Here is a 25,331-nt window from a genome sequence, read left to right on the forward strand (position 1 = left end):
ATACTCTTCAAAAAAAGGACGCTCGCAGCCCCTAGGTGCCACTTGTCAAAAGAGTAAAGCCTTTTTAAAAAAAATAAAAATAAAAAAGAGTACGGCCGCACGGCTATACAGTTTTAAAAACAATTCAAAAAAGTATTATAGCCGGACGGCTAGACTATTATATAAATAAAGACCCGCCAATGGCATAAGCCCATGTGCGAAAGAGGCAAAGCCGGCCGGCTATACTTATTTTTATGCAAAAACGAGTACAGCCGGCTATACTAATTTTGCAAAAACAATTGGGAAATCTGAGTACTGTACGGCTATACCCTTTTTTTTTTAATTATGTATTATTTTTATTCTGTAATACGTGAATGTTGTGTGTCTTACTGAAATTTTTGTAAAAAATACGTGTATTAAACATGAGAAATACATGCACACGTGTATAATACATTATTAAACGTGAAAGTACTAAAATCTTTAATAATTTTGGAAAAGTAAAAAAAGAAAAAACGACGATAGATACTCAAGTAATTGCATAATAGTAATGGATAGGGCTCTTGGACTATGGAGAAATTGAATTAAGAAACCCAAATGATTTCACAAAAGACTTAATAAATAGAAATGAATTACTTTGTGTTCTTTTTCTTCAATCCTTTTATATGAAATAATAGCAAAAATATAATTACTAAGCAAAGTGATCAAAAAACGGCTAAGATATTACTTGATTACGTACAGTAAATTAAAGAAGTAGGCCAAAAAACAAAAGGAGAAGAACAAATTTTATATATTAAAAATAAAAAAGCGTATAGCCGTGCGGCTATACGCTTTAAAAAAAAAGGGATGCTCCCAACACCTAAGTGCCACTTGTCAAAAAACGAGAACGGCCGCACGGCTATACAGTTTTAAAAAACAATTCAAAAAAGTAGTATAGCCGGACGGCTAGACTATTATATATATAAAGACCCGCCAATGGCATAAGCCCACATGCGAAAGAGGCAAAGCCGGCCGGCTATACTAATTTTTATGCAAAACGGGTATAGCCGGCGATACTATTTTTGCAAAAACAATTGGGAAAATCGAGTACATACGGCTATACCCTTTTTTTTTTCAAGTATATATTATTTTGATTCTGTAATACGTGAATGTTGTGTGTCTTACTGAAATTTTTGTAAAAAATACGTGTATTAAACATGAGAAACACGTGCGTATGTGTATAATACATTATTAAACGTGAAAGTGCTAAAATCTTTATATGGGTAATAATTTTGGAAAAGTAAAAAATAAAAAAGCGACGATAGATACTCGAGTAATGGCATAATAGTAATGGATAGGGCTCTTGGACTATGGACAAATTGAATTAAGAAACCCAAACGACACAAAAGACATAATAAATAGAAATGAATTACTTTGTGTTCTTTTTCTTCAATCTTTTTATATGAAATAATAATTAAAATATAATTACTAAGCAAAGTGATTGAAAAAAGGCTAAGATATTACTTGATTACGTATAGTAAATTAAAGAAGTAGGCCAAAAAACAAAAGGAAATGAACTATAGCCGTTCGGCTATACTCTAAAAGGACGCCCCATGCCCCTATGTGCCACTTGTCAAAAGAGTAAATCCTATTTTTTTTAAAAAACAAAGAAAATACGAGTACGGCCGGGCTGCTATACTGTTTTAAAAACATTTCAAAAAGTAGTATAGCCGGATGACTAGACTATTATATATATATATATATATATAAAGACCCGCCAGTGGCATAAGCCCACTTGCGAAAGAGGTAAAGCTGGATGGCTATACTAATTTATATGCAAAAACGAGTATAGCCGCACGGCTATACGGTTTTTGGAAAAACAATTGGTGAAACTTAGTATAGGCGTACAGCTATACCCTTTTTTTTTAATTATGTATTATTTTTATTCTGTAATACGTGTATAATACGTGAATGTTGTGTGTCTTACTGAAATTTTTGTAAAAAATACATGTATTAAACATCAGAAATACATGCGTGTGTGTATAATACATTATTAAACGTGAAAGTGCTAAAATCTTTATACTGGTAATAATTTTGGAAAAGTAAAAAATAAAAAAGGGACGATAGATACTCGAGTAATCGCATAATAGTAATGGATATGGCTCTTGGACTACGGAGAAATTGAATTAAGAAACCCAAACGATTTCACAAAAGACTTAATAAATAGAAATGAATTACTTTGTGTTCTTTTTCTTCAATCTCTTTATATGAAATAATAATTAAAATATAATTACTAATCAAAGTGATTAAAAAAAGGCTAAGATATTACTTGATTACGTATAGTAAATTAAAGAATTAGGCCAAAAAACAAAAGGAAAGGAACAAATTTTATATATTAAAAATATTAAAAATAAAAAAGCGTATAGCGGTGCGGCTATACTCTTGAAAAAAAAGGACACTCCCAGCCCCTAGGTGCCACTTGTCAAAAGAGTAAAGCCTTTTTAAAGAAAATAAAGAAAAACGAGTACGACCAAGCACGGCTATACGGTTTTAAAAACAATTCAAAAGTCGATAGCCGGACGGCTAGACTATTATATATATATATATATATATACATATAAAGACCCACCAATGGCATAAGCCCACGTGCGAAAGAGGCAAAGCCTGCCGGCTATACTAATTGTTATGCAAAAACAATTGGGGAAAACTGAGTACAACTGTACGGCTATACCTTTTTTTTTAAGTATATATTATTTTTATTCTGTAAAACGTGTATAATACATGAATGTTGTGTGTCTTACTGAAATTATTGTAAAAAATACATGTATTAAAATATGAGAAATACGTGCGTACGTTTATAATACATTATGAAACGTGAAAGTGCTAAAATCTTCATACATGTAATAACTCTGGAAAAGTAAAAAATAAAAAAAGGACGATAGATACTGAAGTAATGGCATAATAGTAATGGATAGGGCTCTTGGGCTATGGAGAAATTGAATTAAGAAACCCAAATGATTTCACAAAAGACTTAATAAATATAAATGAATTACTATGTGTTCTTTTTCTTCAATCTTTTTATATGTAATAATAACTAAAATATAATTACTAAGCAAAGTGATTAAAAAAAGGCTAAGATATTACTTGATTACGTATAGTAAATTAAAGAAGTAGGCCAAAAAACAAAAGTAAAGGAACAAATTTTATATATTAAAAATATTAAAAATAAAAAAGAGTATAACCGTGAGGCTATACTATGTATGTCTTTAAAAAAAGGACGCTCCATGCCCCTCGGTGCCACTTGTCAAAAGAGTAAAGCCTTTTTAAAAAAAATAAAGAAAAAATGAGTACAGTCGCACGGCTATACGGTTTTAAAACACAATTAAAAAAAATAGTATAGGCGGTCGGCTAGACTATTATATATATATATATATATTAAAAGACCCACCAATGGCATAAGCCCACGTGTGAAAGATGTAAAGCCGGCCGGCTATACTAATATTAACGTGTATAATACGTTAATGTTGTGCGTCTTATTGAAATTTTTGTAAAAAATACGTGTATTAAACTTGAGAAATATGTGTGTATGTGTATAATATATTATTAAATGTGAAAGTGCTAAAATTTTTATACGGGTAATAACTTTGGTAAAGTAAAAAATAAAAAAAGGACGATAGATACTTGAGTAATGGCATAATAGTAATGGATAGGGTTCTTGGGCTATGAAGAAATTGAATTAAGAAACCCAAACGATTTCACAAAAGACTTAATAAATAGAAATGAGTTACTTTGTGTTCTTTTTCTTCAATCTTTTTATACGAAATAATAATTAAAATATAATTACTAAGCAAAGTGATTAAAAAAAGGCTAAGATATTACTTGATTACATATAGTAAATTAAAGACGTAGGCCAAAAAACGAAAGTAGAGGAAGAATAAAAAAGTGTATAGCCGTGCGGCTATACTATGGATATCTTAAAAAAAAGGATGCTCCCAGCCCCTTGGTGCCACGCCGATCGGCTATACTATTATACAGAGAGCTTCCATTGAGGGATCCCTCAAATAAGCTTATTTGAGGGACACCCCTTGTAGGGCCCACTCCGGATTGTATTTCACTAATCCAAACCGTCTATTTTGTAGATACATATTCAAAGATCATCTCTACAAAAAATCACTTGAATCCGATATCTTTTGACCATGCAATTGAGTTATTGAAATTTTAGTATTTTCTTGAAGCACCGTGTTCATTGATTTTGTAGGACATAATTGGATGTCGAAACGGTTTCCGATTTGTCTAATTTTTTGTAAGGATGATCTATGAATGAAGACCTAAAAAATAGATGGTTTTGATCATTGGAAAAAAAATTGTAGGGTACCCTAAAGGGCATCCTCAAATAAAATTATTTGAGGATCCTCAATAGAAGGACAGTATTATATATATATATATATATATATATATATATAAAGACCAGCCCATGGCATAAGACCACGTGTCACGGAGTTAAAGCCGTCTGGCTATACTATTTTTTATGCAAAACCGAGTATAGCCGACCGGCTATACGATTTTTTGGAAAACAATTAGGGAAAACTGAGTACAGCCATTCGGCGATACCCTTTTAGTGATTGGGGAGTCAAAACGTGCGTTTAACTTAAAATAAAGAAACCAAAACCTTAAAACGAAGTCGTTTCATTGAAGAAAACCTTGCAGAACGCAGAAACAGCGGCGCCGTTCTGCTTCGCTCCGCCTCGGCTGCTTCACCACGCCTCGCTTCGCCTCACTCCGCTAAACGTGCAGCAAGCTAAACAATCAAACGCTTGAGGCGATTTCCATTCGCCTCGCTCCGACGCGCGCACCGGAGCGCGACTAGGCATGCCTTTGAAAACACTGGTTTACATAAGGTTTTTGGTTTCTGAATTTCATGTTGATGGGGGTTTTTCTGTTTTTGGACAGAAATTGAGCAAGTTGAGCTAGGGTTTTGCTGTGCTGGAGCTGTTGGTGCTGATATTGAGGTATAATTAAACTTTAATTATGTAATTAAATGTATATGTTGATTTTCTGTTAGGATTGATTGAGACTGCTAGTGTTTAGCTGTTTTTCTGTGTGTTGGAATTGTTTACTTGGTTTTCTGCTAGGATTGAGTTTAAATGCATGTGTTTTTGACTTGATTATATGGCTGCTGTTTTCTTGAATGACAGATGTTTAAATGGCTGCTGTTTTCATGAAAAATGTTTAGTCTCATGGTTAGGATTTTTTTGAATGAAATATGTTTAGCTGGCTGATTGGTTTTGGGTTTATTAAGGCAGTTGAGGGGGCAGGTTTTAGGGACTTTATCCATGAGCTTCAACCCAACTTCAAGATCCCTAATAGGGATCCTTCACATAGAGTAGAAAAATTAAACATAGAGATCCTTCACATATAATTATACTAGCTATAATCTTTCTTGGTCTATTAAGGCTTTTGGGGCCTGAGATTAAATTAATCTAAGCTTATGGAATATAACCCAATGTAATGTCATTAAGGTGGTTTATACTCTGCTTGCACGGTACATGTGATTGTACTTCGTTTTTGTAACATTTCTGAAATGGTACATAACATATTTAACACTTCTGTTATTTATTCACCATCTGAAATTTGGGGTTTTCTTTAATTCTTTTGAAGATATGGATGCTCCTGCTCCAGCTCCGGCCCCTCATGTAAGTCACTCATTGCCCATTTTATTTCAGATATTGCAAGGCTGGCCAGCAGTAGTATAACTAGACACTAATGTTTGTTTGTTTGTTTTTTTGGTTTTTTTTTTTTTATAGACACCAAATGAGCCGTTGAACAATTTGGTACGTTGGCCAATAACTGAGGAACTTAGGGAGGCATTAAATAGGATGGGTTTAGGATTTTTTGAGCGTTTTAAGTTCCAAATGAGGCTAGAATGTACCATGGTAAACGCTTTGATACGACACTATGATCGTAATTTAAAGTGTTTTACCTTTAATGGTTATTCATTGTATTTTAGTTTAGTAGATGTCCTTCTCATCACTGGTATGCCGATTGACGGTAGACCGGTTATTGGTAGGCTAGGGAAAACAGAAGGTTTATTTTTAAATGCTTTTGGTATCGATCCTCCTCCAGAGTGTTTGGATGGAGGGAGGATTAGGCTTAGTTGGTTAAGAGAAAATTATAGTAATAACCCAGTACGTCCAGATGAGGATGGGTGGGCATACTATCTTAGAGCTTATGTCATGTATGTCATTGGGTCATATCTAATACCAGATGACTGCACTGGATTAGTTTCTGCCCACTATTTGGGGCTCTTGGACAATCTTCAGGAGGTTGGCAGCTATGCTTGGGGCGCAGCCGCATGGGCGAGCTTGCACAATTCTTTGGATCGAGGAATCGTAAATGGCTTGGCCTACGCTCTCATGGTAAGCATCACCATTCTCACTTTTACTAAACTAGGATTTGATGTTTTAACTTCTCTACTTTTCTGATTTTTGTTTATTACTTGTCCAGGTATTTGCCATAGAGCATATAGAGCCACTACGCATAGAGGTGATAGGGGAGATAGTGGATCTCCCTATGGAGTGTCCATTAATGGTGCCCTGGTCCCACCTTCTCCACAAACGCTTGAATGCAAACAGAGGTCCCAATTTTGGTGCCTATATGGAAATTTTGGGGAATGCGACTGATGAAAATGTAAGTCTTTTAAAAGACTTATTTAACTATATTTCTTAATTAAATACACTGAATTTTGGAGCCTACATGGAAATATAGTTCTTAATTAATTTCTTTTGTATTTTCTATTGTAGTTCATACAACAGCCTTATCAGAGGCTTAGCCATACTCTTCTAGGGGAGGGTTATGAGCGTTATGCCCCTCAGCTGGCTAAGGCTTTCTCAGTCGCTCTCTGCATCAATTATCACACAGTCGTCCCTCACAAACCAAACAACTATGCTAGGCAGTTTGGTTTTGAGAATATAAACCTAGATTCGATTCCAGAGCTTCCTGATGTGGTGGTTGAAGTAAGAAAGAAGGGGCCAAAGAGAGATTTAAATCTTGCTGACCACGGGCACTTTCCCCTGTACATTAACAGCTGGCTTGGCAGGTTTCCTTTGAGAGGGATGCGGATAGGTAAGTGCTCTCTGGTTTCTTTAATATATTTTTAATAATTCTGATTTTTATAGACGCACGGCTCTACATTTTCTTTATTATTATTATTATTTTAAATTTCTGATTTTATTTATTTATTTATTTTTGTTTTCTGGTTATGTCCAGCTGGTGTGGTAGGTCCTCCATACGCTGTGGAACTGCCGGCGCATGATGTGCCGGTGCAGGCCCTTCATAACGACCCATCGCATTCCCCGCATGATGTGCCTGTGCAGACCCTTCATGACGACCCACAGCATTCCTCACATGACATGCCTGTGCATGCCCTGCATGACGACACGCTGCAGTCCCGGCATGATGTGCCTGTGCATGCCCTTCATGACGACCCACAGCATTCCTCACATGACATGCCTGTGCATGCCCTGCATGACGACACGCTGCAGTCCCGGCATGATGTGCCTGTGCATGCCCTTCATGACGACCCAATGCTGTCCTTGCATGACGAGCGACTGCAGACTCCGCCTTCACAGCATGTATTTTCAGTCATAGACCCAGCGACAGAGCCCTCCACCTTGCCTAGGTGATATTCTATTATTTTGGCAGGCAATAGTTGTTTTTGAAATAGGTAAAAGGCATAACTGCACAATCAGTGGTGCTTAATTGTTTTGACATGTATCTCAGAGACGATATAGAGGATGAGCAATACTTATTTGATGGCGTGAAGCTCACTGAAGCAGAAGATCGCGAACTAAGGTAATGGAAATGCAGTTACCTTGCTATGATCAGTCGGTGGTTATTGCTTAGTGTTTTATTACTCCAATAAACCAAGTTTAAAAAAAAACTAATTTTAGTTATCTTGGCAGCAGATAAATCTATTACAGAATCTAATAATTTTCCCTATTTGTGAATCTTGTGCTACAGTTACAAGAAACAAATATACGAGCTGGTGAAGAAGAGGTCAGATGAGGTTGAGGATACCAATTTAGAAGCGGCAACACAACCAGCCTTCAATTCATCGCCATCCATAGCTTCCAACTTAGAATCTGAAGACAACCCGTCATCACAGTCGCCTCAACTTCAAACCCCAATTGGTTGGCCTCTTGATGGCGAGCTCACCCTCAACTGGGTCCAAAACCTCATGTCCGTCTTCGACTGGGCATCTAGAAATCTTGAGCCGACCCAATTGCCAGATGTGTTTCCTGTTGAGGTTTTTGATAGCCTGGCCCTCTTTGCCTCCAAGATCCTCCACAAAGAGGCCAATTGCGTCACCATTGACAACTTAGCCCCTGAATCCACAGTCATTGTCGTCGGAGACCTTCACGGGCAGTTGCATGACCTTCTTTTCCTTCTCCATGATGCTGGCTTTCCCTCAGAAAATCGATTCTTCGTCTTCAATGGCGATTATGTTGACAGAGGTGCTTGGGGTCTCGAAAGTTTCTTAATTTTGTTAGCTTGGAAAGTGCTCATGCCAAAGAGGGTGTATCTATTGCGAGGAAACCACGAATCAAAGTATTGCACTTCTGTTTATGGTTTTGAGAAGGAAGTGCTGACAAAGTATGGTGATAGAGGCAAACACGTGTATCGTAAATGTCTTGGGTGCTTTGAAGATCTTCCCTTGGCTTCCCTCGTTGGTAAACACGTGTACACTGCACATGGAGGTCTTTTCCGCCACATGCCTACTATCTCCAAGAAATTAAAGGGAAAGAAGAGTCGGAGAGCTTTCAATCCTGAACCTAGTTCGTTATCTCTAGGCTCTATTGAAGAACTGAATAAGGCTCGAAGATCGGTTCTTGATCCTCCATGGCAAGGTCCCAATGTGATTCCTGGTGATGTGCTGTGGTCGGATCCCTCAATGTCTCCCGGCCTGTCTCCAAATATAGAAAGAGGCATTGGGCTGCTTTGGGGTCCTGACTGCACTGAGGATTTTCTCAAGAATTGTCAACTCAAACTGATTATTAGATCACACGAAGGTCCTGATGCACGAGAAAAGAGGCCAGGTCTTGGTGGAATGGATGAAGGGTACACCATCGATCACATTGTGGAGTCAGGAAAGCTCATCACTTTGTTTAGTGCTCCAGATTACCCACAATTTCAGAGCACAGAGGAGAGGTACAAAAATAAAGGGGCTTACGTTATCTTGGAACCCCCTAATTTCGATGATCCTGTATTTCATAGTTTCGAAGCAATTACTCCAAGACCAAAGGCGGATCCCTTTTACAATTTTGAAGAAGTGATTGATTCTGATGAAGAGTTGGACTTGGCATCAATGGTGATCAGTCCGTGAAGGTACGTTATAGTATGTGTTATTGAAACATATTTTTGCAAAGGGAGTGAAAGTGGAATATGGGCTTTGATATCTCTATTTAAACAGTGTTTTTTATATGACTGCTTGATATCTGTTATATGACTGCGTCATATAATTGCCTGTATATTAGTCTATCACATAACTGCTTGGTATCTCTATTTAAAGGAGTTTCTTATATCATTTGATTCTGTGAATTGCTGAAATATTTTTATCAATGGCAGCGATGTCAAAGAAAATGCCTCGTGGAGAAGGGTGCGCACAACAGGATTGAGAACTTGAAGATAATTGTAGATATCACTTTGACTGGTGGTTTGTTGGTTGGGGATGGTAGAGCAAAAGGAGACGAAATTCTACTAAAATACTCATGTTGAATAATTAGCATACATTGAGCACCTCTGATAAGATAGTTAGCATTGAATCAACTATGTTGCACCTCTTAATCAAATCTTATTTATCTTAGTTGATAGAAGACTAAACAAAATCATTTTTAATTGTTACAAAAATTGAAGCCTTTCTGATTTCTTCTTTCTTCTTGGGTTGCATCAGCAAGATCATGTGTATTGAATGAGAGCATCACATTATTCAATTTCTGAAACGGATTATCAGATCTTTTGACTTTCATTTTAATGCAGCCTACTCGCCCCATGCAAGAGCCAATGCTTGGCAATAACTCAAAACATAAAATTCTGTTACAAAGTGAGTTGGGAAGCAGAGGCCTTTAAATAAATCAAGGTATATCTAGCTTTGAAAGAGTTTTGTTGTTGAAGTGGCATCTCTGAATTTTTAGGCTTTACATTTGCCTGGTCTTAAAAGTTAAATGCTACTCTCCAGATTATTGGAAAAGGAAACGGTGACTTTGCTTAATTCATTACTCAGATCAGATCAGTGAACTTTTATTTTATTTTATAATGCCCCAATATATAAAAATATAAAGAAAAAGTAAGAATTTCCCTCTGAGAAGTGTCTGTGAGATAACAGCAACTAGTAATACATGTGAAAAGTAGAGTAAAAACATGAGGTGAAAATTAAAACTTCAAAGAATTACTTCTGCAGTTGTGACTGAGAAAAAAAATTCCATCTTATGCCATAGCAGGCATGTCCTTGAGCCAAGCATCCAACGGCTTCCCAATTGAGTAAACAATGAATCCAATCTCTCTCAGCTTCTCAACATCAACAACATTCCTTCCATCAAATAAAAATGCAGGTTTCTGCATATTGTCAAAAATCTTCTTGTAATCAAGTGTCTTGAATTCATCCCACTCAGTAAGTATGCAGATCCCATGAGCACCCTTGGTTGCCTCATAAGCATCCCAAACAACACTGACTTCCTTGACCGCAGCGGGGCTCATTGGCTGGAGATGAATTGGATGGTCCCAATCAAATTTCTTCATTGAGAGATCCCTCCTGATCTGGTCCTCTGTGACCTGCAGATCATATATGCTCAACTGTGCCTTGTCCCCCAACAGCCCCTTGCAAACATCAATGGCAGGAGTTTCCCTCGTGTCGCCGGTATCTTTCTTGAAGGCAAACCCAAGAATGGCAATCTTTTTACCAGAAACTGTATTGAACATTGAAGAAACTACCCTGTTCACAAATCGGTTCTTTTGGTAGTCATTCACCTTAATGACTTGTTTCCAGTAGTTCGCAACTTCAGTTAGGCCATTGCACTCACAGATATAGACCAAGTTGAGTATGTCCTTTTGAAAGCAAGACCCTCCAAATCCAACACTAGCATTCAGGAACTTGGGTCCGATTCTGGTGTCCTTGCCAACAGCATGGGCAACTTCTGAGATATTTGCTCCAGTAGCCTCACACAGAGCTGACATGGCATTGACAGATGAGATCCTCTGGGCCAGGAAGGCATTGGCAGCTAGCTTTGAGAGTTCTGCCGACCAAAGATTGGTTGTTATGATTCTGTCTTCTGGTACCCAATGCGCATATACTTCTTTCAATGCTTGGGTTGCTTTCTGGCCATCAGGGGTTTCTCTTCCTCCAATAAGAACGCGGTCGGGGCTAAAAAGGTCCTCAATTGCCGTACCCTCAGCAAGAAACTCTGGGTTTGAAAGGATCTGATACTTAATCCCCTTGCTATTGTGGGTGAGAATCTTTTCAATCGCCTCAGCAGTTTTCACTGGAACAGTTGATTTCTCAACAACAATCTTGTTGGACTTTGAAACATCAGCAATCATCCGGGCTGCACTTTCCCAGTATGTCAAGTCTGCAGCTTTGCCAGCTCCAAGACCCTGAGTTTTCGTTGGGGTGTTAACCGAAACGAAAATTATGTCTGCCTCAGAGACATGCTTTTCTACGGCAGTGCTGAAGAAGAGGTTCTTTCCTCTGCACTGCTTCACAATCTCATCAAGACCTGGCTCATAAATGGGGAGCTGGTCACTATTCCAGGCTGCGATCCGGGCCGCAGAGATATCCACCACAGCTACTTCAATGGAGGGGCACTTGAGGGCAATTACTGCCATGGTTGGCCCCCCAACATAGCCGGCTCCAATGCAACAGATCTTCACCATTTTGTTCTGTTAATAAAAACCTGAAAGAAAAATCTGTCAAGATAAAATAAAGGGCTACAAAAACTTGTTTTATACACAGAAAAAACAACAAGTAATTGCTTCATCACATTAGTTTCTAATTACAGTCAACTCCATAGGTTGCCTCTTTCCCACAATCAGAATAGAAGCTGCCTCATTTGGCTATAACATAGATGCAGGAATGGTCTACATGACAATGACATGAACCTGTCAAAGCTTATGGAGTCAAATTTTCCAATCTAAGGAAAAACCGAGTGCATTTCAACCGAACTGAAAGAGAAAAGACATGACCCTTAATTTGGCATAAGTTTGACTACATCTAGCATTGTCCTTCCACACACAAACAAAACCAAAAACATAAAGGTTTCTTTATTACAAGTGAAAATAGAACAAAGATGAAAACAGAGTACTTCTACAAGTGAAAATAAACACACAGGAGAATTCAAAAAACTCACATCAGTTAAGCATCCAAATATGCAAGAAAATGATGAATTATGAACCTAATTTACAAAGGGTCCCTGCAGGCCTTAAAGTTCACAATGAAGTACCTCAAGAGGAAGAAGCTTTCTGTAGACTTCAAATATGGAAATAGGAGAGAGAGAGAGAGAGAGAGAGAGAGAGAGAGAGAGAGAGAGCGCCACAACTATAGAGAGAATAGGAGAGAGAGAGACCACAACTACAACTACAACTAGTACAGGAAAGTAAGAGACCATAGACCTTCTTTAAATATTACCCAAAAGCCACTTGTAACTTGTAAGATCTACATCTATCTATGTACTTTCACACACCAAAGCAAAGTCAGATAGATTAAAAGAAAGCTGGACTGGAGCGTTCAACACGTTTCCAAACACGCCTTTCAGTAACAAACAAGGGAAACTCTGCCACCCACTATTTTCTCTTCCAAAGAATGAAAACCACTTGTCAAAGTCAAATTTCCAAGACTACCCATCTCACTAAATCTAAAACACACAGAAAACAGAAGAAGAAAAATAGGTTTTGCATAAAAACAAAGTTTTATGTCAATATCAAGGGTCTGAGTCTGACCAAACCCATAGATCACATTACAACAAATGGCTGATCAAAATGAGTAAAAGCTGGACATAACGCGTTTTTGGTTCATGTGCCACTACACAAACAGCATGTCTTAGTTGGTACTTTTCCATGGCATGTGATGTGATGTCGATGTAACTGAGTTTTACCATAGCTAGTGAAAAGGAAGCTTCGAAGTGCAGAAAGGACGCGCTTGGTGGGGTTTGGAGAATGTTTGAGTAAGATGAAAGCCATAGGATTGCAATTTATGCATATAAAATTGAAGAAAAGTGGCAGTTAATGATGACCTTGATTCAGAAACAAAAAGAAACAAATGAGATTAACGTGTTGATACCTGAGAAGATGCCCACAAATCAGCACAAAGAAAATCCAAGTTGATGATGGCGAAGAGTGAAATAAATTACAAATGCAACCAGACTCAGAGGAGCAGAGGCAGAGCAGCAGGATTGCATATTTATTAAGTTACCTTACTTAACAGGATTTGCATACATTCACTTACTAAGTACATGAATGTGGTCTAACATAAAAAATGTAAATGAATGTGGAAAATACAATCTCATTTCTAAATTCTAAATTAATAATGAACTTTATAAACGATACAAATACGTGTTATAATTTGAATGGACTTGTAACACAATGTAAGTATTACCATCATACCGCAACAATTGTTTGTATATAAATTCATCTCACATGCTATGCTTGTGACATAATAAATTAGTGGAATTATCGTGATAAAAGTTGTGTATGAGATCGGGCGCACACAATAAAGTTTAGACTAACAGAATGCCATAAATGGGGTAGTTGCAAGCTTTGACTTCGTAATGATTTCCTTGACCTTTGGTGAATATTGGCAACAATATATTTTGCCTTCATAAGAGTTTTACTTTTATGAATGTAAGTTTGTTTTCTGGTTTCAATTTTAAAACATTTTCATAGGATGTGAGTTGTTATATATAATATATGGGTTTCATGGTTTGAAATCATTCCATTTGTTTTAATAGAATTTGAAAGGTAAGTATTAATGCGTTTTGTAAATAAAAATGGAAGATTTTATGAGTCACTTGTAAATATTTTATGTTTTTTTATCACGCTCCGATGATGCCTCTAGTCATTAATCTAGGGGAGACTTTGGAAAAACACAAAGAGAGAGAATTTTGTAAAGAAGCCAAAATGGACAATGGACAAAATTGCCCTTATTTATTTTTGATTTAGGAATCTTTACATTTGCATGTCTTTGATTTGAAAGTTGAGAGGTTTTTCTTTTTTTGAAAAAGCTTTGGCTTTTTCCAAAAGTGAAAGTTTTTTTATGGCTAAAACTTAAATTTACTTAATATTTATCTTCGAAGTTCAATTAATAAGTAATTCGCTAACTTAGATGAATAAACTTAGAGGACCCTCCACTCTCTCTTTCTCTAGTAACGATATGTATCAAGCAGAGTCGGCCTGGCCCAGGGCTACCAGGGCCCCAAACTGTGGGCACAAAAATATGGTTTTTTAGCCGATATAATTACATTTTTTTTAAATTTAAAAAAAACCCAAAACCGTTAGTGTCCTAGAAGGAAGTAAATGTAATCATTAATCATGGCAGCACCAAACCTCTTTGAGATTCTCTAGGAAACTAAATATAAATTATATAATATAATATTTCAAAGAACAAAAATTAATGAAACTAAACATATGGAAACAAAGAGTTCTTTAAAAAATACAAAAAAAACCAAACAAACGTTCTTATCTTAGAGCATCTCCAACCAATGTGTCAAATGTGCCCCATAGACATTTAATAACTAGAAATAACATATCACATCACTCCAACCGATATGTCAAAGCTGATGTGGAATGAAGGCTGGAGGTTGAGATGTTATTTTTGACATCCCAAAAGCAAGATATCAAATGAATATTTTTTTTTTCTTTTCTTTTTAATTAAAAATGAATCAACACTAGAATGTAATAAAATAATAATTTAATTTGACATATCGGGTGGAGTGTAAATCTGTGTAAGATGTCAAATTGCCACATCAGCAATCAAATTTAAATTTGATGTTTGGTATTTGACATCTCCCTTAGAGATGCTCTTAGACAAACAAAAAAAGACCTGGCAATGGCAGCAAAACACATTGGAAAGCTTTAGCAATTTGAAGGTCTTTTCTTTGTGTCATTCTTTTTTTATAAATAGATGTATAATAGGAATTTTGTAAGAGACATCTGTGTTAACTTATTTTTCCTTTTATTTGATTTAGCAAAAAAACTCAACAAAGATTCTTGTTCTTCACAATTGGAAATTTGAAGTTTTGAGTTGAAGAAAAAAAATGCTCAAAAATCCAAATTTTATTATTCTTTATTCATTAGTTTTATTGTTATTGTTCGTGTTTTTATAAAACACCCAAAATGGGGGCTGAAATTATAAAAAAAAACCCAACACTCAAAACACTTTATAAACACACCCAAAACCCATCATTACACACACTCAAAACTCATTTATAAACACACACAAAAAATATACAATTGTTGATTTTGGGTGTATTTCTATGTTTAAATAGTGTTTGAGTTTTTTTATAAATACATGTCTAGGATTGGGTTTATTTATAAATTTGTAAATTAAAAATTGTTACCTAATAAAATTAATTTGTTGATAATATTTTTTTGTAATTTTAGTTTTTAATTTGTCTAAAAGGGCACTCTCTAGAAATTTGCCCTGGGCCTTAAAAAACCCCAGGACCGGCTCTGGTATGGAGGAGATTTGAGAGGTAACTAAGACAAGAAGTTTATTACTTAAGAGTAGTTTTAAAGAAAGAAAGCAGATCTAAGGTGTAAGCTCACTTGCTTTATAAGATTATGGCACGACTACGCGTCATGAGACACTAACATGTCTCCCAACCCAAAAGTCAATACTTGCATTGCATAAGAGCTTTGTTTATTTGCAGGTAATTAGAGTTGAGTTTGGAATTTAGACATGTCAGACAATTTACAAGATTAGAAAGCAAACAAGCACATGCAGACACAAATGAGAAATAGCACTTTCCCACCTCCACAATGCCAAAAACCCTTTTTTTCCAAAAAGAAAAAAAAAGTTGCATTGATCAGTTGTAAAGATGACAACGAGGGAGAATTGAGATTTTAATCTCCTGAGAACATGCCCTATTGAGGACGTATAAAACAATGCAAGTCTCTAGCTTTTGACATTAACATTTACTTAACCAACGTCACTTACAAGGTAAACTACCCATCCGCATCCACCCATAACCACTTTCTTAAACCTAATAAACAACCCTTAACCACTCTCTCTCTCTCTCAAAACAAAACCAGAAAAGAAAAAAAAAGAACATGGGAGAAGCTTCAACACACATAGACCTAGCAACATTTCTGGAAATCCCAATTGAGAAAGACCCACAAAGAACGATCACTGCAACACATGATCGTCCTCCCCACACATTAAGCCCTATATGGAGGCTGAGCCCAAGGCACAACGGTAGCACCTTATATGACTCGTATGAGCTTCGAGCTGTGACTCACCAACTTAACAAAGCCATTCAAGCTTCCAAAGCATCGTCCCCTCATTACATATACTGCTTCAATTCACCCTTTTGTACGCAAGGCTTGAGTCGCATTTCCAAACAAAGTGTCAAGACACCCAAGAGATTTCTGTGCCAGCAGCAGCTGTCTTGTGCGGCTGCCACTGCCGACAACAAGCCGAGTACAAGGCCTCCTGGGGCAGCTCCGATGGGGTTTGTGACAAGGGCATGGAGGAAAGTGAAGCGAGGATTTCTCAAGAACAAGCCAAGGAATGACTGATTTCAGGTCCTCACCCCTCCCCAACTTGCCCGGAGTTTGATAAACTATGTATAGCATAAAGTATTCTAGTCTGCCATCAAAACCGAGCCGAGCATGTAATTTCATACCCAATTTCAAGCCTTGTAATATATGATTTCCTCGATCCAAATGTCCTTATAAATCAAAGCTGTAAAATGCAAAAACAATACATAGCAGTCGGTCTTAGTCTGTTATCAACAAAACTGTGTGAAGTTCCCTTTCCATTGATGTTCAACAAGGTTCATTTACAACCATGCTCCAACTAGAAGCATCCTATTAAAACCACAAAAAGAAAGATACATGTGGTGATATGGTGTATACAACATGTCAATATTTCCGAAAGAAAGAAAAGGAAGATGCAATCAAAACTTTGATTACTAATCTAAGCAGGTAGAGGAAACTTCTAAGTCAGCCTCAGCGCCATTTCTTGAAGAAGAGCTCGCTTCTGCACAGCACTTATTACATGATTGGTCTCGGCATTCTCAAGAACATCAGTGATAATGGCAGCTGCATGACCAAGTGGCTCCTCAGCAGCCCTCTTCAACATGAAGGCCTGAACACCAGATGAGATAATATGACAAAGTAGAGAAAGATTTAGCTATAAACTAGATTATCATTGGAAGAGAATCTATAGGAACTATTGCAAGTAAAGCCTAAATTTGATGAAACTAATCAACACCCTTTTGTCGAGAGAGAGAGAAAGAGAGACCTGGCCATGGTGGGATATAGCCAATGTACAAGGTTGCTGAAACCAAGGCTCCCCATCAACCTGAACAGGCAATGCAGCAAAGAGATGTATCTTAATTGACTGCCCCTGGGCCAGTCTTCGAGCACGAGAAAGCCCAACCTGTCCCAAACAGAACAGCAGTTCAGAGACATATCCATTATAAATTGAGATTACCAAACTTTAGGGACTACAAGCCAAAGTAAATAATCAAAACAGCCAAACGAGTATTTATGCTAGAACAACATATCCTAATATTCTGGAAAAAACAACATTCCAATATCTAAGTATGTGTATCACATATTAAGAGGTAGAGCATCCACAAATACCCAAATACCTGAAGTTTCCCAAGGTGCCATGTTCCAGAAATGCTCACAACCTCAAGTATTTTATCATGCATAGATTGTGGATCAAAATTATCATAAGTTTCATCTTCATTTTGCCACAAATCTACACCGCCCATGTAGCTTCCAATATTCGCAACAAGTACACCTTCGGCATCCTGAAAATATGTCTAAAAATTAGAAATTGTCCAGCACTGATAATCTCAAAATTAGTCAACCATGATATATCCAGACAGCCAAAGCTCAAGCAATATGGTGATGATTTCTGAATCAGCAAAGTGTTGTGTCCTTATGGTTAAAATCTTTTCATACTCACCTCAGGGACCTCTATCTCAACACCATCTACTTCAACTCGAACTTGCCAAGGAAAATCCACAAATGTTCTATCCATTATACCCTTAGCACCTTCTCTTGCATAAAGGACTTTATTCATGAACTGCAGGTATATAACAATTGCAACAACATAACTGATGTCAACAGCTTAAGTAGGAAGTCTCGAAGTAAAATCCAAATAAAACTACTAACAAACAACAATTGTAACAAGCAGCAGCAGACAGATTTAAAATGTGATCCACACAGGTTGAAGTATGATATCAACTTTAATTCCATTCTGATTTATAAGTTATAACCACATTTGATCTCGGACTCCAATAGTGCACTAGCCTCTGCTCCATAGTTCCCCTATTACTACTAAACTCAAGAACCGATCCACCAGAGTCTAATGCCTAGTACAGTGTAAGGGAGATTGATTTGAATTCCACTTTAGTTAAGGTTTGGCATTACCTGATTATAAAACTTCTCTGGATTCTCCTCCCGTAGATTATGAATGTCCAGAGCAACCTTTGCATCACACCCAATTCCTGCAAATGAAGCATGCCAGAGTTGGTTATGAATGCGAACACAAATGAGAGACCAGTCAACATGATGTAGGGCATAAATAAAGCTGCATAGAAGTAATAATCATCCCCATGCAGTTAGTACAAAGTATATGTTGTTAAATCTCAAAAATATATTAGCCAAACTGACTCATCAAACAACCAAAATAGTCATTGGTTCATTGTAGACTGTTTTAGAATATCCGCAGAGTAAACTCCAACACAGACCATTAAGTTTTGAGTCCGGGCAAATTTTTATTTTTATTTTTCCTTTTTTTCTTACAGAAGAAATCCAATTAACAGTAACAGTATGTTATTTATACAGACTGAAAAATCAGAACAGTAAAGATGTAAAGCCAAACCAATTGGCAATATTTTTCATAATAAACAACAAACCACTTGATAACTGACCCAATACAACCAAGTAAGACTAGGGGCAGAAAACTAATGTGAGCTGATTTGAGAACTTTGTTGGAGCCATAACTCAAGTCAATAACTATAGACATACTAAGAACCTGAGAACCAGAAAAATCCAACCAAAATCCAGCACTCCAACTAACTACTCTGAGTTATCCCATTTATAAACCAGATGATCACAAGGTAATATGATTACTTACCGAGATAGTTGTTCATAAACTTTGGCGATTGAAGCTGCTTCCCCTGTTGATTTACAATTGCTACCTTCCAACGATCAAGAATGGTTACTGCAGCATGCTCTATGTGGTGCAAAACTGTGCAAAGGCCTCCTTGTCTCTCCACTGAGCCCAAACCACCTCCCCATGACAAAACTCTAGCCAGATCATTCCCTGTTCCAGCAGGTAGAATAGCAACTGGAGGAGGAGACACAAAGTTTTGCTTTTCTATGGCATTCAGAACCCAACCAACAGTACCATCTCCCCCACAAACAAGAACTCTGAAGTGCGGCACCTTTCTGAATAAATAAAGACCCGCCTCCGGTCCTTGTGTTGAGCTCAGCTCAAAAACCTACATGAAACACAAGCACATGCAACAATTAAGCAACAATATATGAAATATCAGAACTATTAACCCAACTCCATAGAAATGAACTGAGGAGAGAGCCCAGCATGTGGTGTTGATAACCATCAAACATTAGAATTTACTGTTAGGACTTCCTGTTTCGCTAAGGAGCTAAACTAGTAAATCTTAATTTTTCAAACCCATGTAGATTTAAACCTTAAGCCTTAGTAATAACCTTACTTGGCTCATTTGAAAAGAAAAGAAGGGAAATCTTTTTTACACATTACAGAAATTTAAACCTTAAACCTTTCTTAAAGACCTCACCGGGCTAAACAAATGAAGGAAAATATATTTTTCCAATTAATCAAGATGGTAGAGAAATCAAACCTGAACAGGATTGAGAAGAATATTCAATCGTTGCCTCAGTGAATTCCCACGCTGAGCCCCACTCTTCTTGTTGATAAAAACTAACAAGGGTCTTGCATCTGGTGACAAATCAATCAACTCGTATTTTTGTTTCATCCCTAAAACCTGAGACTCATCCTTCTTATTGCTTGAGGAGCTCCTTTTGAAACTAGGCTTAGAATCCAATTTCCTATCTACATCACCATCTTGGTGCTGCAAATCCACATTCAAAGTACCATTACGGTTTTCCTCAATTTCATGAGAACCATTAACAGCTTGATGAGTATCAGCTGTGCTTTCTGTGGACATATCCCCAGTACTACCACTATTTCCCGTATCAACAGAGGTTTCATTTCCATGCTTGGACTTCTTGCTCTGACTCCTAATAGTTGCACGTACTGAAGAGGCTATCTCATTGGCCCCCTGAGTAATGGAGCTCAAAAATCCACCAGCAGAAGTCTGGTTCAATTCCTTTACATGAAGAGGGGATAGAATCAACCTTCTGAATGGACCTAAATCACAAATATCACCTGTTTCATTGGACAAGCTACTGTGGCAATCAACATGTACCAGTCTTTGACACCACAAGCAGCACCATATTGGGGATCCACCAAGAAAAGACCCACTACATGGCTCTTCACAAAAGCTGCAGAAAGAAGTTTCATCGGGTTGATCTGTTACCTCATTCCAACGGACAGCCCATTGGTGCATCACCTGCTCATACCCCATCATGGATACACACTTGCAATCCTTGTGCGCACTAGAAGAGCAGCTTAGGTGAGACGCTGCACCACAAATACTGCAACGGTGACTAAAACTGTCTGAAGCTGTCATAGGTCCAAGAGTTTGAGAAGGGCTCATGGACTTTAAGCATACACAGCAATTCAAGTTCTTTCCACGAGATACCGATTCTAAAACCCAAGTATGAGGAGCTATAGGAACTTTGTGACGTGCCTTTGGATTTTTCTTTGACCTGGCTATTGCTTTCATCCAACTTAGATTGATATTTCTCCTCCATTGGAATGCGGAGTATGCTATAGTCAAAATTCCAACTAGAGCAGCGATAAGGCAAGAGACAATAAAAAGGCGATCTGTGGGATTCTTGTTGTTCCAATTGGAGAAAAAAATATCAATGTCACCATCATCATCCATCCTCAATGACTACTTTGATCTACATTCACATAAGCATCAAATTGCCCAATCCCAGTTTAATTAGACTCAAACTCATATATCCTCCAATATGGTTTCATCATTCTATAACATTATCAAAAGCCTTAAACTCATTTGAGAACCCAACTCAATTCATGATGTGCAACAAAGTGGCGAACAATGCTTTTGATAGGTGCTACTTACTGTAACCGCTTCAACCTATAAATAACCGAAAACGTTTCACAAGTAAAGCAAATATCATTCCAAATATTTCTACAAAGCACTTGCTACCATGAGTAGTAGTTTCATATCAATAATCAGAGGTAAAAGCAAGATACAAAATACATGTAACATGAAGGAAATACAAATTCCCTAGTTCTATCATAATTTAGCGATATTTTTAATTTAAATGACAGTCTTGTTGGAAAAAAAAAAAACCTCCATCTTTAGAGACCAAAGCAACACACAACCTTCACGCCACACAAAACCAGCTTCATACTGTACTTTCTATTCCAATTTCTCGGAAACCAGACGGAATAGTCTAAAAGCAAAACATAACATACGTACATACATTCTAATATGCATCTACGAATGCATATGCATCAGTATGTCTCGATTTTGAAATAATAATCAATAAATACATTGAACCGTGAAGATTTCGGAAATTAAAAGTGAAAGGATTAAATTTTTTGAAAAAAAAAAAACGGAACTTACAGTGACGTTCCGTGGAGATGGAGATGGATCGCGCCGATCAGAGAAAACCCTAGCCTTAGCTTGATCCACGCTGAGGGGGAAAGTTCAAAGTGTAGGAATCGAAACAAAACCCAAATCCAGGGAAAGGCTTTTCCACTCTTCTTATTTAATTTTTAATTTTTGATTTTTTTGGGGTTTCTTGAGCGCTAATTTGTATTAGTTTTAAGATTCTGATGCAAAGTGGTAGTCGAGTCTAGATGGCGCGTAGAGATACGAATCTATTTGTCGAGGCCCGACGTGGCCAAAGCAGAGGGTATGAGGTGGAGAGCTATTTGCGGGTCCCACTGCCCCAATACATGACAGCTCCCCTTTGGTTCGGACTCTTGTGGGCCGACACACATATATAATGAATTGAGAAAAAAAATTAAGATTAACACATTAATCGTTAAGCTTATCAAAACCTTTATCATTAGAGCATCTTCAATACCGATTTTAAATTTGATAGCTTCTGTAGTAATTTAATATATTGTCAAGTATTTCTTATGAAATAATCGGGCTAATTTTTCAGGGCTTAGAATTGGCTCTAAATTAATCTATTTTACAAATAGACAGACTCCCAACTTAAATGCAAGTAGGCGAATTCACTATCTTAATCAACTGGCCAAACCGACGTCTACAAGACTAATTTAATTATACAAACAGAAACAAATGAAAAAATCCAAATTTTTGACAAGCCGCGTCACACAATCAAAGAGCTCAGTTTTGGATGATTTTTCTACAAAATGCTGCTGCGTTTTATGACTGGGCTGCTCTTGCCCTACAATTTTAATGCAGTGAAATTCCGGATAAGCTCAAATTCAGTGGGCATTGGAGCCAAATTACATAGGCCCATCATTGTGTAGGAGTACGAGAGTAGGATTGGGCTTCAAGAACAAAACTTCAATTAAGAAAAGCCGAAGTCAACAAAGTAGCACATGGAAATTAAACTGAATAACAAAGGAAGCCACGTTCATGGTAATAGTGACAGGCACAACATAAAATGTCAAAATCCTTCCTATATCTGCTCTCAATCAAACTCTAACTGCAAAAAGTTTATAACCATTTTGCATCAATAATCAAAGACTTTCAAGTAAATCTCTTAGATTGCAACAGCAATCCGTCCAGCAACTTGGTCGAGATCCCGCTGGCCATTGGATGTGATTTTCCTTCCACTGAAACACAGGAACACAATTAGTTCAATAGCCAATATCTTTAACTCGTGTTGTTGTTGTTTGTCATAATCACAGCCCTACCCCCCGAAATTTATATACGACACTTATGAAAGAAACTCACCCTTTGGTGTCAAGGTCAATAATGTTCATCTTCTGCAATTGCTGAAGTATATGACGAGCAACAGCGCCACTGCTTTTACAGAAGTGGGGTGGGCGACTGCCATTCCTCCTGCTTCCTCCATAAATCCTGCGGAAGGCACCAACACCAAGACCACCCCTCAAGTAGATTTTCCTCGCCATGGATGCTACAAAGAAAATTGATTTAAGATAAGCAGATGCACATTACACAGTTTAGTCAGACCAATAATTGTTGGAATTTTTGTGTGTGTGCATATGTGGAGAAAGGGAGAGAGAAGTCTGCATACCAGATCTAATATAGTACCAATCAGGGTCATACGGAGCAAGCTCCTTGAATGTACCAGTCTTCACAATATCAGTCCAGTCAGGAAGCTCAATCTATTAGGAAGAACAAACAAAAACATGAGAAGAGAATCCACATTGAAAAGGAACATAGCTGGAAAAAGTAACTGCTAGTGAATGAGGAAAGAGGAAAGGTTCATCAAACAAATGAAAGACACTAAACGATTGAAATGATCCACAGTCAACACCGGCAAAGACATATCTACATTCAAAGTCACTCGACTATTAGCACTTCTCTTTTTAATTTTCAAAATAAAAACACCTACATAAAAAGATTATGAAAGAAAAAAACAAAAAACCTGCTAGCAAAGAGTAGGTAAAAAATTGTAGCACCATCAACAGCAACAACTAGGTTTTTTCATAAAGTTATAGCAACCATTACAAGTACCCATAACGCACATTGTATGCCACCTATGTTATCACAAGATGCTTAAAACAAGTGATATTCTTGAAACAGAGCCTTAAGGGACCAAAACAACACAAGGCAGATATGGCATCACAATTTAATACCCTCAGTCCACCAGCACCATTGGATAGAGAAAATGGCATATGCAGTTAAGTTCTTTTTTATTTTTTGAGGAATTGTCATCCAATAATTTGGCTTTCTCATTATAAGCCAAAATCAGTGTCCTCTATTAAAAAATCTACATCTTTAACAACTCAAGAAAAACCAAAATTGACCCATATAATAGATCCAACGAATCCCACCAACGCAGCCTCCCATTTCATTTTTTCCCCCACTAATAACACTTACTTCATCATCTTATTTTCACAAAATCGCTTTCCTAAAGGCATTGTCAACATGGGTCCTCCTGAAACTGAACACAAACTCTTTCCCTCTCACCCACCTAGACTAACTCCCAATCAAAATTAATATACAAACAATCATAAATTTTTATGTTGCAGAACCAAAACTGAACCTAAAAGTTCGAATTATCTAAGCTTGCAATATCTGCATCCCTACATTATTACATACACGACTAATACTGACAAAATACGTATACAAATACATAAGGAGAGAGAGAGAGAGAGACTGACTTTGCCAGAGCGTTTCAGGTGAGCAGCGTAGGCCTTGACGAACACATGAGGGGACACGTCTTTTACTGTTCTTGCCGTCTCCATTTTCAGTTTATGTAAAGCTTTGCTTCTTCCTCTACTTCTTCGCTGATACTTACTGCTGCGGCGGAGCTCACCTCCGAGTCTTCTGACTTGTGCGTATGAGAGGAGTGTAAGCAAGGTTTGGGATTAGGGTTTTATTTAGTTTGGGCTATGGAGCCTAAACCCGAAACTACATATTTACCCCTACCCCCATTTGTTATTTTCTCTCTCAGTTAGATTCATGGATTGGGCTTTTTCTTCTTAAGTATTCATATTTGGGACCAACCAAATCAGTTTTGCGCTCAGGCTTGCAGATTTATTTTCTATATATTGTAGGCCCAAGCTCAAATGATAAAGATTAAGAGTTCTCTATTATGTTTTTGGTCTATGTGGAGGTGGGCTCGATTTTGCAACATTACCCACTTAGATTCACGCCATCAATTTTGACGGTTTTTTAAGATCACTATTTAAAAGTGATTTTTGTCTATCTAAAATCACTCATAAACGAACCCCGAATCAAAATGATGATAGTCAATGTTGAACAAAATACCTTGATCACGGGCTAAATTGCAATTTGACTATAGCTTTGAAGTCACTGCTATAAGTAAGCCTTTTTTTA

The 25,331-nt window shown here is 37.3% G+C and overlaps 4 protein-coding genes across 6 annotated transcripts; 1 reads left to right on the forward strand and 3 right to left on the reverse strand.

Moving 5' to 3' along the window:
• The first annotated feature begins 4,652 nt into the window (after positions 1-4,652).
• Positions 4,653-9,861, forward strand: LOC103318755 (serine/threonine-protein phosphatase 7 long form homolog). The gene is made up of 10 exons (XM_089041097.1): positions 4,653-4,822; positions 4,906-4,964; positions 5,614-5,648; positions 5,760-6,371; positions 6,460-6,642; positions 6,756-7,077; positions 7,222-7,633; positions 7,735-7,806; positions 7,975-9,339; positions 9,580-9,861. Exons 3-9 carry the CDS (start codon positions 5,616-5,618, stop codon positions 9,335-9,337), a joined length of 2,997 nt encoding a protein of 998 aa, XP_088897223.1. The 5' UTR covers positions 4,653-4,822; positions 4,906-4,964; positions 5,614-5,615; the 3' UTR covers positions 9,338-9,339; positions 9,580-9,861.
• Positions 9,862-10,240: 379 nt separating this feature from the next.
• LOC103338599 (UDP-glucose 6-dehydrogenase 5) lies at positions 10,241-12,685 on the reverse strand. 2 transcript variants are annotated; one of them, XM_089041101.1, is made up of 2 exons: positions 12,447-12,685; positions 10,241-11,900 (listed from the first exon to the last, which is right to left on the reverse strand). In XM_089041101.1, the coding sequence occupies exon 2, from the start codon at positions 11,878-11,880 to the stop codon at positions 10,438-10,440; it is 1,443 nt and encodes a 480-aa protein (XP_088897227.1). In that variant the 5' UTR covers positions 11,881-11,900; positions 12,447-12,685; the 3' UTR covers positions 10,241-10,437. The 2 variants fall into 2 exon arrangements, with proteins under 2 accessions (XP_088897227.1, XP_008240041.2); XM_008241819.3 differs by having other exon boundaries at positions 12,354-12,593.
• Positions 12,686-16,946: 4,261 nt separating this feature from the next.
• On the reverse strand, positions 16,947-22,165 carry LOC148915428 (diacylglycerol kinase 1-like). 2 transcript variants are annotated; one of them, XM_089041109.1, is made up of 8 exons: positions 21,945-22,165; positions 20,064-21,449; positions 19,316-19,682; positions 18,607-18,683; positions 18,140-18,259; positions 17,817-17,981; positions 17,465-17,602; positions 16,947-17,308 (listed from the first exon to the last, which is right to left on the reverse strand). In XM_089041109.1, exons 2-8 carry the CDS (start codon positions 21,231-21,233, stop codon positions 17,159-17,161), a joined length of 2,187 nt encoding a protein of 728 aa, XP_088897235.1. In that variant the 5' UTR covers positions 21,234-21,449; positions 21,945-22,165; the 3' UTR covers positions 16,947-17,158. The 2 variants fall into 2 exon arrangements, with proteins under 2 accessions (XP_088897235.1, XP_088897236.1); XM_089041110.1 differs by having other exon boundaries at positions 20,064-21,252; positions 21,945-22,086.
• A 676-nt stretch (positions 22,166-22,841) lies between these two features.
• LOC148915429 (Ribosomal protein S19e family protein) lies at positions 22,842-24,839 on the reverse strand. Its single transcript, XM_089041111.1, has 4 exons — positions 24,653-24,839; positions 23,560-23,650; positions 23,256-23,439; positions 22,842-23,134 (listed from the first exon to the last, which is right to left on the reverse strand). The coding sequence occupies exons 1-4, from the start codon at positions 24,734-24,736 to the stop codon at positions 23,062-23,064; spliced, it is 432 nt and encodes a 143-aa protein (XP_088897237.1). The 5' UTR covers positions 24,737-24,839; the 3' UTR covers positions 22,842-23,061.
• Positions 24,840-25,331: the final 492 nt, after the last annotated feature.

This window comes from Prunus mume, linkage group LG7 (assembly GCF_029339155.1).
Source record: "Prunus mume cultivar Tortuosa linkage group LG7, ASM2933915v1, whole genome shotgun sequence".
Taxonomy (NCBI): Eukaryota; Viridiplantae; Streptophyta; class Magnoliopsida; order Rosales; family Rosaceae; genus Prunus; species Prunus mume.